General features: G+C 41.5%; 2 protein-coding genes across 2 annotated transcripts; one reads left to right on the plus strand and one right to left on the minus strand.

Moving 5' to 3' along the window:
- Positions 1-1,033: 1,033 nt before the first annotated feature.
- On the minus strand, positions 1,034-2,736 carry LOC109401059 (V-type proton ATPase subunit S1). The gene is made up of 3 exons (XM_019673543.3): positions 2,458-2,736; positions 2,216-2,324; positions 1,034-2,143 (listed from the first exon to the last, which is right to left on the minus strand). The coding sequence occupies exons 1-3, from the start codon at positions 2,547-2,549 to the stop codon at positions 1,184-1,186; spliced, it is 1,161 nt and encodes a 386-aa protein (XP_019529088.3). The 5' UTR covers positions 2,550-2,736; the 3' UTR covers positions 1,034-1,183.
- Positions 2,737-11,345: 8,609 nt separating this feature from the next.
- LOC115261798 (uncharacterized) lies at positions 11,346-12,751 on the plus strand. Its single transcript, XM_062857508.1, has 2 exons — positions 11,346-11,635; positions 11,851-12,751. The coding sequence occupies exons 1-2, from the start codon at positions 11,353-11,355 to the stop codon at positions 12,624-12,626; spliced, it is 1,059 nt and encodes a 352-aa protein (XP_062713492.1). The 5' UTR covers positions 11,346-11,352; the 3' UTR covers positions 12,627-12,751.
- Positions 12,752-15,191: the final 2,440 nt, after the last annotated feature.

Raw genomic sequence — 15,191 nt, forward strand, 5'->3', positions numbered from 1 at the left:
CATGAGTTTCTAAAATCCTTCCGGATTTTCTCTAGAAACTAATTCCGAGATTCCCCCCAGGAATTCATTCTGGGGTTACCCCAGCAATTTTTCCTGATATTTTTCCGGGAATTTCTTTCGTGGTTTTTCCAAAAAAATATTCTAGGATTGCTCTTGGATTTCCTTCTCAGGGTTCTCAGGTATTTCCATCTGATATTGTTTTAGGGGGTACTTTAGAAGTTCCCTCTGGGATCCTTTCTGAGATTCCAAGAAGGTTTCAGGAACTCCAGCAACTCCTCTCAAGATTAATTAGAATATATATTTTTTTTGACTTCAGGGGATTTCTTCCAGGATTTCTATCCTAGATTCTCAAGTTTCTTTTGCAATGTCTTCGGAAGTGTTTTTTTTTACTTCCAGAGGGAACAAATTTTCCTAGAAATTCCAGCATTTCATGCAAAATTCCTCCCGGAGTGGCTTTTGAAATTTCTTCAGGAATTCTTTCTGAAATCCTTCCAGGAATCCTACAAGAACTTCTTTCAGTATTCCTCCAAAAACTTCTTCGGGGTTCTTCCAGGAGCTCCTTCCGGGATTCTTTCAGTAACTACTTCTGGGATTACTTCAAGAATCCCGAGAATTTCTTCTGAGCTTCTGTCATTGAACAGAACTAATGTTTACATATTAGTCCTGTTCAATGAAGCAGGTTGAACAAGTTGCTGCATCCTGCTCTTACCCATTCGTCAACAAATGGGTAAAAGCAAGATGCAGCAACTTCGACCATGTTCAACCTACTTCATGAACAGAACTATTGATTCGTTTGGGGTCGGATCTGTATCCGTTTTCGTTCGTTTATTGCGTTTCAAGGTCACCTTTGACTCAGGTTAAAAATCGAAAACAACATAACTCTTTTCTTCTTAAGTTCATCAAGAGATTTATTTAAACATTGGGCTTTGCAAAACAATCTGTAGACTTTTAACAAGGATTGATTATGCTTATTGTTGGTTAATCTGGATACCTTGGGCAGTGTGATATATACAAAGTTATAAATATTGCAATATATCCAAATAAATTTTCTATATTTCCAGTAACACATTGTATCAAATCATTGTTTTGTTTTTCACCAAATATTATTTTAATTTACTGGAATTGGTCGTTCGGACGTGAACGCTTCTGGTGAAAAGGATGTGACCCATACACGCGTCACTTATTATTCAGCAACGTTGACGGTGATGGTCTTACCCTTGGGATCGTCGAAGCGATCCATCGTGCGGATGTCCATCATCCAGGTGACCCCGTAGGCCCCGATGAAAATGAAGATGAACACCAGGAACAGACCAGTCAAAATTCCCGGACTGGTGAAACCGACGCAGTCCCAGGAATCACCGAACCGATTGAACTCGGTGACTTCCTCCGAGGGCCAGAACGGCTGAATCTGGACCTGCTCGAAGACGATTTCGTTCTTCATGTCCATCGTGTAGTACTGGAGGCTGTAGCAGCGATAGGAGAAGTGCTGGTTCAAGTGCACTCGGTGTCGCAGATAATAGGGCACATTGCCATAGGTGACTCCGGTGATTTCCCACGATCCGGAAGTAAGTTCGAAATTTATGGAAAGAACGGCACTGGTTCCACGGATGTCCACTTGAAGGGTCGATTCGGTAGTGTTGGCTTCATTCTTAGTGACGGATTCCAGGGATACTTCTTCCAATGATTCCACAGGTCCGGCCAGGAACTTTTCGTACGCCATCAGGAAGGTATTGGTAACGTTGAGAACCTTAACTGGAACGGCTGGCTCGTCATCCTGCGCTTGACGGGTACGACGGACAAGAGTTGAGTAGCGGAAGGAAGGAGTTTTTCCTGTGTAGACCGCTAGGATGTTGGGGAACTCGGCCCGAAGGCGATTATATACGCTATCGATGAGCGCATCATGTGACGCAAAATCAGCGCCGCTGAGATTAACGATAACAACAGCACCGCCCTTCGGAACAACTCGCTCGCTGAGAGAGCCATCGGCCGAAAGTTGGACGCTCTGGATGCTGGAGGGATCGCGCTCGAAAGCGGCCAGGGGCTCCTCGACATTCGGAAGGTACGATTTGCGTTCCACCTTGGCCAGATTGCGGAAGCAGGTCTGGGTCTTCAGCTTGCACTGGCTAAGATCTTCGGTGGAAAGCTGTGAATCGGAAAGTCACAGTAGGGTGACTGTTAAACATTTATTGACCTCACCCTAGTGGATTTTACTTACGCGTTCCTCGGCAAACACCAATGTGAAGGTCTTCTCGTCGGCTTGCGATTCAATCAGGGCAGCAAATTCCGAGGCCGAATACTTGGAGAGTGCTGGAACATACGTAACACTGGAAGAGCAGAATGAAGAAAATTAAAACATCACATGATCTCCACTCCCTAATTGAAATTTTTCGCCCCCGCAATTAAAGCAATAAAATCCTCCGCATAAAATTAACTAGATACATAAAAGCAGATACTCACGATGGCTTTCCCCACACGAACACGGGAATATCCGAAGCCTGGATGCTGGAAACCAGCAGAGCCAGTCCCAGCACAAGCAGAGCTGACTTCATGTTATGCGTTTTTCACCTGCTGACCACTTCCAGTTATTCAATCGGTGTTGCTTGCTTAGCTATTCGGGTACTAGTCCGTGTGCACTGTTGAAACAGGTTCCAGCGCTTCTAATGGAAATGGAATAAAATCTGTTCGATGGGTCCCGTGACTCAATCTCCCAGTAAAACCTTTGTATGTCGACCTTGGACAGGTAAAATTTAATGACATCAGTTTGACAATTCGACATAAAATGTGGCAGTCGACATTTTGATTTTGTTTGCGCCCTCTCTTTGTGTACGGAAAAACGATGCGCGTGCCTCTGGATGTGAAAGCCAAAACCACAGACAAACAGACGTAACACTTGCGAAATTTCCATCGACCACGCTTTTAACGATCATTTTAAATTTTCATAGTTGTGGCTTTCACAACCAGAGGCGCGCGCATCGTTTTTCTATGCGTTTGACGTTTCACACTAGCGCCTGCTGTTGACGATATTGCACAACACAGTGATTCGTGCAACTTTTCCACAGGTGATGGTAGTATGAACTGGGCGATGGCTTTCCATGAAAATCGTTGAAGGTGTTACGTCTGTTTGTCTGTGCCAAAACTATGAATATTTAACGTTGAACCATTCGTCATTGAAATCATCGTCATCATCAAACATTTAAAAGCAGTTTTTTCGTTCAAATCAAACATTTTGCAACGAAAATGGATTCACTGTGTTCCACATGAGGAATAGAATATAGTGAATACATTTTCGTGGTCATTGTTTTGATTTACAGAGAAAAAACTGCTTTTCTATTTCCGAAAAATGATGACGGATGCTTGAGCCTTAAGGACAAACGTTTTGACAGCCCGCTTCAATAGTGCATGAGAACTTCAGACGCACAAATCTCAAGAAGCAAGCTTTAAACAACTGTGCACACGCAAAAACGGCTACGCTCAAAAATGTGTTCGGCCTGCACATTTTTAGTAAACATCCATGCCGCACATGACTGTGTTCGAAACACACATTTTTTTTAAATTGCTCGTACGCTCATATGAGCATGTATTTTGCAATAATTTCGACATGGCAACCTCACTGGGTTTATAAACCACCTTCAAATACCGAAAAATATTGATATTTTGCAAAAATGTGAGCGTGCGAGCAATTTAAAAAAATGTGTGTTTCCAACACAGTCCCTGTGCGGCATGGGCGCTACTCAAAAATAAGAGCTTTTATTTTAGAGAGCATTTTATTATTGTGTTCTTGCTCACTTGTAAATAGCTTAAAATGAGAAGCTCAGGTGCGCTACACGGAGAAAACAGAATACACGGACAGAATAGAATAAGCTAAAATGCATAAAATCTTTACTAAAACCATATTCGATCTGCCCACCCCTTGCAATGCATATTTTAGGATATATTCCTTCAATGCATAAAATGGCATTATTGCTTACAATGCATATATCGATATTATTGAGCAATGCATAAACCGATTTTAATTGTTAAAAATGCATAAATTGCTTTTGTTTACATTTCATGATAAAAAATAAAGAAAAAAAAACAACAAGTTTGGTTGAATCACAAACCGTTAATGAACACTTTATTTCGCTTGCATTTGACATATTATACATAATTATACTTTATAATAACTAATAAGCGATTAATTCATACGGTTTCCGCAACAATATGCAATTTCCTTCACCGTCACATTTCTCCAACGAACTTGTAAGCAGGAAACAAAATCCCTCGCGAAATTCGATCTGCAAATTACAACATTTTCAAGTTCTATGTCTCAGAAAACATAAATGCACTTACCGAAATATTATGAACAATCGTGATCCACTGATTTATGTGAAATTTGCTCTTTTACAGATCTTATGGCAAAATTGCCCACGGGGGAAACTATTTTCTAACAACACGATGGCGGTTGGCCAATTAAAATCCTGCCAAGTCCCAAGTATAACATAAACGGCTTTATATTCATGGAAACTATAATAAATGCAAGAAATGCCAAGGCATGCATATAACATATTATGTGATGCATACATTTTATGAATTGCCAAGGTTAAAACAATTAAATGGGAATTTTTTATTATTAAATAAGCTAACAAGCATTTTGTGTAACTCGCTAGCTCGGGGGTGGGAATCTGCAGGGTCGATGAATGACTTTTCCACAGACAAACAGACGTAACACTTGTGAAATTTCTATCGACCACGCTTTTAACGATCATTTTAAATTTTCATAGTTGTGGCTTTCACAACCAGAGGCGCGCGCATCGTTTTTCTATGCGTTTGACGTTTCACACTAGCGCCTTCTGTTGACGACATGGCACAACACAGTGATTCGTGCAACTTTTCCACCAGGTGATGGTAGTGTGAACGGCGATGGATTTCCATGAAAATCGTTCAAGGTGTTACGTCTGTTTGTCTGTGACTTTTCTTTCCCATAGGGCACTGCATGAAAATCTCTTCTTCTCTTTCACTCTTACAGATATTTTGTAAACAACAAGGCCACGAAACGTCAAAGTCCCATACAAAATCAAAACAGTGCAGTGCCCTATACATCCACTGCCATGAATGAGATCTAACCCGACGTCTCCACTAGACAGAAATGTCTTGCCATTTTGCTGGACAGATGTGTCATGACATAAATGTTCCCTCGCTGTTTGCATGGAAAGCGGCGGTGTTGATCATTTCTGTTACGTTTTCTCTTTCTGGCAGCAAAATGGCAAGACATTTCTGTCTAGTGGAGACGTAGGGTAAATCGTTGCAGGAACAGTATGCAATGGAACTCTGACTCACATGAGGGGCAAGTGTCGGAGTAAGGGTGTCCAAACTAAACATTTAGGGAACAAACGCTAAGAAATAACCAATCACTCCAAAGGCGAGGCTTGAACGGTTCTCTATCGAAACCCGGAAACAACGAACAAAGAAAAGGGGTGAGAAAGTCTACAATTCAGGGCTGCTCTCTCTAAATAATGGGCTACCACTGAAGCTATCTAATAACCTAGGGTTTATTTACAAGGGTGACGTCACTTAAGGGTACTTATCTTTCGCATGCTTGGTACTTGAAGTCTGGATCCGGATCCTGGCGACGGTTGGTAGTGGTGGTAGCGGGTTTGCTTGGTTCTTCCCGACGGTTGCTGGACTAGGCATCTCTATTGCCGACGGAGTATCGGGCAATCGGTTCTTGGTAGCGGTTTGGCTGATATGGTGTCGACGGTACCGAACTAGGGTGGGGCAGTTCGTGACACTTGACTTCCCACGTGCCGACGGATCGCCGAACGGTAGTTGGTTGGTGGTTGGGCTACTTCCATAGAAGCTTTGGGAGACATTGATTGGTTCACGGTGACGGAACATGGAAGATGGCGGATGTGCTTCAGCAAGGCGGGTGGATCACAATGGCGTTCTTCCGGCGTGCGCTTCTCACAAGTTGTTCGAACCGGAGACGATTATAACGGAAAATCCGGAACAGCCACCTCATCCACTACCCGATCTTCGGAAATGTCAACCGTTGTTCATCTGTCACTGTTGGAACAATAATACAAAAGAAAAAGGTCCCTGGTGTGGACCTTATCACCAGAAATTAGCACCCGTGACGCACCATACCTAACCTCAAACACCCTCACTATTTAGCTTTATATTAATTACCTTTTTCTTGATTTTTGCCAGTCATAGTGACTATTTTAACAGTTGTTGTGGATCGTTATTGTTATTTGTTCTATGAATTTTAACACACATTAATTTTTATGTTTGTACTAACACTTATTAACACTACTAACCAATTGTTTGTTTTTGTTTCTGCATGGCAATTACTAACACTTATGCTGACAAACAACTCTGTACTTTGATCCTAAATTTAAAGAAAAGACAACACAAAATTAAAGATCTTTTCACCACTAAGAGGTTTCTCTTTAACAATTATTCTAACCTCGAGTTATTACACTATTCGCGCGCGCACTACAATTCCTTTCGAGGATCGGTATTAAAAAGAGAGCGTCTTCTGCCAACAAGGAGGCTTTTATAAAACTTCCCCTTCATAGAAATCAATTCTTACTATTATTTTATTTTTATTTTTGACAGCTATGTTATTTTTATGTTCATGTTTCCACACCCTAATGTCCGCTGGTCACTAGCGTCATCTGTCAGTGAGAATTCAATAAGTATTAGTGGGTATATTTTACCCACGCTCAAACTGCACGACTTTTGTCTGGCATCAATGTCAGGAACACGGGAAAGTGAAACAGGCTCACTCACTGACAAATCATTAACCAGTGAGTGCCAACTGCCTCTGCATGTGTATTTTGTTTATTTTCAGGGTTGTAGTCGGGAGGGGAAAGGAAAAAGGGCTTGCGGTGGAGCCGGCAAGTGTAAACTGGGAACCGAACGGTTACATTTGTTAACGACGAGATTTGTGCCCTCAAAATCGTGAGTAGGTGCTGAAGTCGGCCATTGTGGCGGCCATTTTCTGTCTGTCAAGTCTGTCCTTAAAATGATTGTTAACCCGTTAACCGTTGCTGCGTCATATCCACAGACAAACAGACGTAACACTTGCGAAATTTCCATCGACCACGCTTTTAACGATCAGTTTAAATTTTCATAGTTAAGACTTTCACAACCAAAGGCGCGCATCGTTTTTCCACAGACTTTTTGTCTGTGGAGGCACGTTAAAGACAGACGCGGAACAGGCAGAACTTAGTCTTCCGGAGGAAGAAGCAACAGCAGGAAGAACGAGATCGCGAAGCGATGGAAGAACTGTACCGTGCTAAGGACACACGGAAGTTCTACGAGAAGCTGAACCGCGCAGAGGCTTCGTGTCACATACCGACATATGCCAAGACAATCACGGGAATCTTCTCACAAGCGAACGTGAGGTGGTCGAGAGGTGGCGGCAGCATTACGATGAGCACCTCAATTGCGACGTTGCTAGCATCGAAGGTGGCGCGGTAACAGATCTAGGAGTACGTGCGCAGGACGAAAGATTTCCAGCCCCTAACCTCCAAGAGATTGAAGAGGAGGTTAGCCGGTTGAAAAACAACAAAGCCGCTGGAGCAGATCAACTACCAAGCGAGCTTCTAAAATACGGTGAAGAAGCACTGGTGAGAGCACTACACTGGGTCATTACCAATATTTGCGAGGAGGAAGTTATTCCGGAGGAATGGATGGAAGATATCGTGTGTCCCATCTACAAAAAGGGCGCCAAGTTGGATTGCGGGAACTATCGCGCGATAATTTTACTGAGCGTTGCCTACAAGATACTCTCTCAAATTTTATGCCGCCGTCCGATTGCAAGACAGACAGTTCGTGGGGCAATATCAGGCTGGATTCATGGGTGAACGCGCTACAATAAACCAGATGTTCGCCATCCGCCAGGTGTTGCAGAAATGCCGCGAATACAACGTGCCCACACATCACTTGTTCATCGATTTTAAATCGGCGTATGATACAATCGATCGAGACCAGCTATGGCAGATCATGCACGAATACGGATTCCCGGAAAAACTGATACGATTGATCAAGGTGATGATGGATCGAGTGATGTGCGTAAGCCGAGTATCAGGGACACTCTCGAGTCCTTTCGAATCTTGCAGGGGGTTACGGCAAGGTGCTTTCGTGCTTGCTGTTCAACATCGGGAGTAGAAAACATGCTATAGTTCTGATCGCTCCAGAGACTGTAAGCCGAAAAAGTTTTTCGGAACAAACCGGCCTTTATCATCAGAAAAAAAAAAATCAAAATCATTATTGGTTTGATGCATCTCTTATAACATACCCCACGTCTCCACTAGCTAGAAATGTCTTGATATTTTGCTGCCCGAAAGAGAATACGTTACACTTCTCAGAAATGCATAACATCGGTGCTTTCCGTGCAAACGGTGAGAGAACATATCTAGACCAACATTTGAAAAGGGCGGAAGAGCCAATATGTAAACAAATCACTTTTCAGCATAATTTGATGAAACAACTCATAAACATATGATTTTTCCTGACGTTAGCTCAAAAATGAGTTTCCACTTCTGGAAAACAATAATTTAAATAAAGGCGGATTTCCACATCTGATTTTCATCACTTCATTTGGTTGTTCCGCCAATGATCTTGCGCCTTTGAAAAAAAGCACAAAAATGCACAAAATTGTTAACACTGTTGAATAAACAGTCGAGAACAGCATCTCGCCATTCATATTTATCAAATTTACATAAAACTTTTACTCCCACTTTTGATTAAAGTCGCCCCAAACTACTTACACCGTTATTGAAAAGCCTTCGTCATTACGTCGTGCTTCGGCGCCCATCAAAATGTCTGAGTGGAAATCCGCCGCGCACTTATTGCTCTTGTTGCGCACGGATGGTTCTTACGCCCAAGATCAAATCGTACGTTTTTCATCGTAAAATTCAATAATGTCGCTGACTGACTGCAATAAGTGGCGATAATATGGCTTCAATGTCTATTCAGGATATATTTTCTCCAAAGGATTTGGATGATATGCAGCTGGTAAAGCTTCAGTGATAAAAATGTTAGCGAATGGTCTCAAATCTATTGACCGGCATAGGCCGCAGCAGGTAGATTCAGCAAAAGGTGATATTGGGGACCAGGCCCGTGCACAGAAAAGGCGACAAGGGAGGGGTTTTACCCAATTTAAGCAAAAGGTGAAGGAGGCCTTGTGTATAGAGTATCGGCAATGGGAGGAGTGTAACCCCCAAAACCCATCCGTTGTGCACGGGCTTGTTGGGAACATAATATGCTGCCTGCGCTTCCCCATCGGTACTGTAGCTATATTTTTTTTTCAACGCGCATTATGGACAATGGCAGGAGCAACTCCCTCCTTTGCTGTACGATACTAGATAAACTGTAAAGAGTTGTTGTTCATAGATAAGAGCTAGAATATAGATTTCAATCGAAATCTGATTTCCATTGTGTTTTACTCATTGTTTTTTACCACTCATCGTAGGCAACGTCAAGAGAAAATTTCCTTCCTCCTCCATTGTCCAATGTCAGATAAACATCAATAATTAGTTACTTTTAGTTGAGAAAGCTTCAAAATCAATTTATTGCAGTGGATTAGGTTCAAAATCTATTGCATTCCACTAATTTCGATACAAAATTTCTTCGGGCGTAACAACAAAAGCGATCGATTCTAGGTAATATCGACCAGGCGTAATTCCAGTGCTGGCGACCAAGCGGCGTAGCATGTCGGGCGTAATGACCAATGAGTTTTTATGTGGGCGTAATTTTCATTTCATTCATTTTCTTCAAGGAAAAACGCTTGTTTGTACTTTTTGACATAAAATCACCAAGAGGATAGTGTTTTCTTCTAAAACAACAAAAAAGATTGAGTGCACACGCACAAAGTGTTAAATAGGAATTAGTTTTAGATTGTGAAACTTTGCAAGCGTTTTTCTCGATTCTAACATTTTGGATTTCCGCCCTTTTCACATGTTGGTCTAGATATCTGTCATGACACATCTGTCTGGAAAAAGGGAATACATTTCCGTCTGGTGGAGACGTCGGGTTAATGGAATTGTATATAAATTTATCAGTGACTTTTTTCAGGATGCCAATCATAATATTTGAGATTCGTAGAATCTTTTTGGACACCTAGGGTTAGGGTATCGGGATGCTTCGTTGCCATAGTCCCCTCATTCGGCCTATCTTAACGATAACCGAAAACTCAAACAAACACGCATAACTGGAGATCTGAAAAGCCATGCACCAAACAACTGTAACATTTCGTTTCAATTTTAGCATTTTGGAGCATTGAAATTGAATGAAAATGTCATTTTGTTTAGCTTTTGTAGACGCCATGATTCTTCGGCTTAGTGGGTAGTCTATACACAGGATCATAAATGGCCTGATTCTGGAACATTTCGAATTGACTTTTCGATAACTGAACATTTTATGCGACGGTCAAAGACGCTATTTTGATCTTCTATATTTGTTTTCAACGAAAAATTACTATTTTACAAATTAAATGTGGGCTTAATATTGAGGACATTTTTTTTTTCACCATGTACCCAAATCTTGGCCCACCAATAAAATGACGTCAACAATACCGAAAAAGTGACGTCAACCACATTGCTTGCAAATGAACCAGAAAGACCGATCGGGAAGAAAGATTTTGTGTGCGGTGACTGTAAAGTGGTAAAATTATAACACAATAATGTGGTTGCATTGTTATTGTTACTAAATAAAGAAAGAACTTTAGTTTAAGTGATTTATTTATAGTTATGTGAAAATTTGGCTCCGAAAATGTAATTTGAAAGCAAGATTGGTTAACAAACAGTGATAATACTTCAGCAGAAATATTAAAAAATTATAGAATAAGTGGTTCTAGCGTTTGGAAAGCAATAGGCCAACGTTGTATCCACTAATAGGCCAATTTTCGTACCGTAGACCAACGTTGCATACCATCGCATCGAATCTTTTCAACGTAATTAATTCTTGAATATTTACGCTAGTTTACTTCCAATTGCAGAAGCATGCACTGCCTAGAGTGCGTGATAGAGTGAACACATAATTTATACTGCTATTATTTCACGAGTTATGGTCAAAATTGTCAAGGCGGCTGACATATTAGGCCAAGGAACGGTACACATACCCTAGACCTAGACAGGTTTCACGCATCGGGGTACAGATTTTCTATAGTTGACAAAATCGAATAGAATCGTAGTCGCGAATTATATTGGCACACCCTATCAACACAACTTGATTAGCCGACGTACGCAACCATGTGCCACCTTTTCTATTGTTCTTTGAAGCATATTGATATAAGTTAGTTAAATTGTCTGTGTAGAGTGCACAAAGCTGATTCTTTTGCTTAAAAAAAAACTAGTCAGCATAAAAATGCCACCAAGGATCACGAAAAAATCGAAAACTAAAAAACAAAAATCTGCGATACCCCATGATCTGGAATTCATGCTCGGGGAAGAAATTTCTTCACCTCTGGATAGCCCTGTTTCTCCAACAGAGGCAGAATATTCGCTTATCACTGCACCACCTCGGGACGTGCTGGCGAATCTGCGATTGGTTGGCCTGGCTGGGAACGATACATCGAGTGCGACTGGATCCACTTCATCATCCAGCAGTGATCAAAGGGATCAACTTGTAACGAGTATTAATAATTATTGTGCATCCTAGCTTAATCACTCAGATCCTGCTGATCTGAGTCAGCCGCCATAAGATTGCGCCCGTTTGATTTGTACACGGCGGCTGACAGCTCCACCCGGCGGCTGCAAAACAGTTTTAGCCAAGCTGCACACCGTGTACAAATCATACGTGCGCGGTCTGGCGCGATCTGAGGCTGCGCGTTTCGAACGCAGCTTGCTGAGAATCTAAGATAAGCGCGACAATATATGACTAGATTTGTGCCAGAGGTTATCCCAGAGGAACCTGAGCCTCGAACAGCACGTGCGAAACCCAAATCCAAACAAAAAACTACACAAAAGAAAGCAGAACGACCGATTGATCATTTCGATGACGTATCGGGATCTCTTAGTGATGAATCAACGATTAATGCTGGCGATCGCCCATCTTATGTAGAGAATAATCCAGGAAATCGCGGTAGATCATCAGATAACGAAACCCGTTCTAATCGTGATGATACAAATGGCTATCCGAGTCCACAAAATAACAACTATTTGGCTCCAGATATGACCTATTCAAGCACGCAATCCGTTGTTCCGAGCAACACCTCCGGGAATGCTTCAAAGTCATCAAAGACTAAGAAATCCACCGGTTCAGTTAGACGCAAGAGTTCACCCCCGAAGAAAAATACCTCGGCTGGCCCCAAAACCCAAACAAGGCAAACCATTGGCAACGATCGGGACGTTAAACTGCTGCAGAACATCGCACGTCTCCAGGCCAGTACCGAATGTTTGATTCCGAAGCTTCCCTTTGCCCGATTGATCCGGGAAACCATGCAGATGTACTGCGGGCGCGATCTGCGGATAACCCCCGAGTGTCTCCAGTGTCTGCAGGAAGCGGCCGAAATCTACGCCGTACAGGTCATGGAAGATGCCTATCGGTGTACGTTGCACCGCGATAGGATAACGCTCACGGCCAAGGATATGAAGCTGGCTTTGCTACTGCGTAACGATAGTGTGATGATGAATATGTAGAGGTGTTGTCAGATATTTGTTTATGCTCGCTAGGCGAGTTTTTATACTGTTTGAATGTTCAAGGAAGATTGTTTAATATATTGCATGATCAATTGTGAAAATAAATAATTTTATATATTCCATTACTATAGTACACATAGGCTTTTCAATGATACAATTAAATTATTTTGTGGAACATATCGTCGGTTTCCTGCAACTCAAAATTTGTTAATTTTTAAATTTTGCTGGCAAATTAAATTTCATCTGACAAAGGCCCGTTCCGAAGTTTGCGAGATTTTTCATTTTCACCAATGTTGTGTAATGAAGGCACAACTCAAAATCAGTCAACTTTTTCAATATTCGTTGAATAATAGTAATCCAAAACTCCACAAACAGATAGCCCTTAATAAAGGTATATAAAGGACCTACACAACAATCAAAAATTCAAAGAAAAACATGAAATACCTAGCACGTGCTTTTAAATTCCACTAGTTTTCCACAGTTTCCTTATTTTTTGTAACTATTGCTTGACCTAACTAAAAGTGTAACTATTTAACAGATCAACGTACAATTAATAAATAACTATTGCACTATTGTGGAAGTTGAAACGGTTTTTGTGAGATTTATTGTTGCAATGCTAGTCAGAGGCAAAATACCGTTTTATCTTTGGTTGATCCAAATCTTGGACCACTAGTTTGGAAATTACACCAATACATGGCACTTGCGAGTATGCGAATTTTATTCCTTTAGTAAGGTAAATAGCTTACAGAATGATTGGTTCCATCCAGTTATCGTCGTATTTTCATCACGCTTCCTTGTTTTCAGTGCTAGTATGGTAGCAAGAATGGATTTTTCGCGGGAATTAGCTCGTACGATGACGGATGGCAGCGCATAATGCTACTCCCTAATCGCTTTGACAGAGTTCCGACCTGCCATCTAGGAAAAGTTTGACGTCCCAACTAACATTTACAGCGCTATAAGCTTCAGTCATTTGCCTTCTGTTGTGTAACAATCGAGTAGAAGCAGTCAACGCTGAATAAAAGGAAAGTTTGTCAAATATAAACCATAAGCTAATACACGGTTGCAAAACAAGCACCAACCAACCAACTCCGGAAGATTTCCTGGAAGATGTGAAAACTTGAACAAATCGAATAGGAGTCCTCAGTAACAAAACAGCTGCTACTATTCAGTACAATTCGTAATACTGACAAATCCACAAACCAGCAGCGCTTTGAAGGCCGTTTTGCGATATCATTGCTGCTAGAAGCTGTAATAACGAAACTGTAGGCATACCAACACCGTGTTGGCAACACGGCTTATCGGATGTCAAAACAAACTTTAAGCCGGATCGGGAGAGCTACACTAGTTTTGTCAAGCCGAAAACCCCCAACAAAGCCGAAAAAAGTCGAAAAAAAAAACCGATAAAACCCGCCAACTTTTGAGGTTTTTTGGCTTGGCAGAACTAATGTCGCTCCCCTTGAGCCGGATATATATCTACTACACAAATACTTTACAGCTATCCATCTCTGTGCTGTGAAATTATTTGGGTTGCTTTTATTGCACTTCAATCCAACTCCGAAAGATATGCAAATCGAATAAGAGTCCCAGCCAATAAACAGCTACATACAGTACGTTTTCTAATGTTGCCAAATACACAAAACAGCAGCGCTTCGTAGCTGTTTAAAGAACACTCTTTCAGCTAGATGCTGCGTTGAAGAACCTTTTGGCGCAACCATCCAGCTTGTTCAATGTAAACATTATTGAGTTTGACGTTCCACAAACTTTTGCAGCAAGATGAAGTTGGGTAAGGTTTCTTGTGGCACAATTATAAAGCCTTATCTGGAGTTAAACAAAACTGTCTATTTTCTACACTGCACTCAGCGAAAAAAACTAGCGAGATTCATCGAAATACCTTATGAAAATTTGCTATAACTAATTCTTATGGGTGCCATAAGAATACCTTATGAAAATTGATCGTGCTTGCTATGACAAATTTCATAAGATAGACTTATGAAAAGAACAAAAAAATCTTAAAATGATGCAGACTGGATTCGATCCATGAACGTCGGGATCACCGAGCCCGTGTTTTATCCACGCGGCTACCGACGCTTGAGTATACCATGCTGCTAAACATCAATAAAAGCCAAGCTGTGAGACGATTTTACGTCATAGAGTGACCTTATGAAATTCATCCGAATCATTATGAATTATTTAAAGGCCGTTTCATAAGATGGGCCTTATGGAAATCTTAAGGTTATTTGGCTGAGGATACTGCAACCACAGACAAACAGACGTAACACTTGCGAAATTTCCATCGCCCACGCTTTTAACGATCATTTTAAATATTCGTAGTTGTGGCTTTCACAATCAGAGGCGCGCGCATCGTTTTTCTATGCGTTTGACGGTTTACACTAGCGCCTTCTGTTGACGATATGGCACAACACAGTGATTCGTACCACTTTTCCACCAGGTGACGGTAGTGTGAACTGGGCGATGGATTTCCATGAAAATCGTTCAAGGTGTTACGTCTGTTTGTCTGTGCTGCAACTCCGAAAATCATACGAATCAACTATGATTTATTGCCAC

The sequence above is a fragment of the Aedes albopictus genome, chromosome 3 (genome assembly GCF_035046485.1).
Source record: "Aedes albopictus strain Foshan chromosome 3, AalbF5, whole genome shotgun sequence".
In the NCBI taxonomy this organism is placed as follows: domain Eukaryota; kingdom Metazoa; phylum Arthropoda; class Insecta; order Diptera; family Culicidae; genus Aedes; species Aedes albopictus.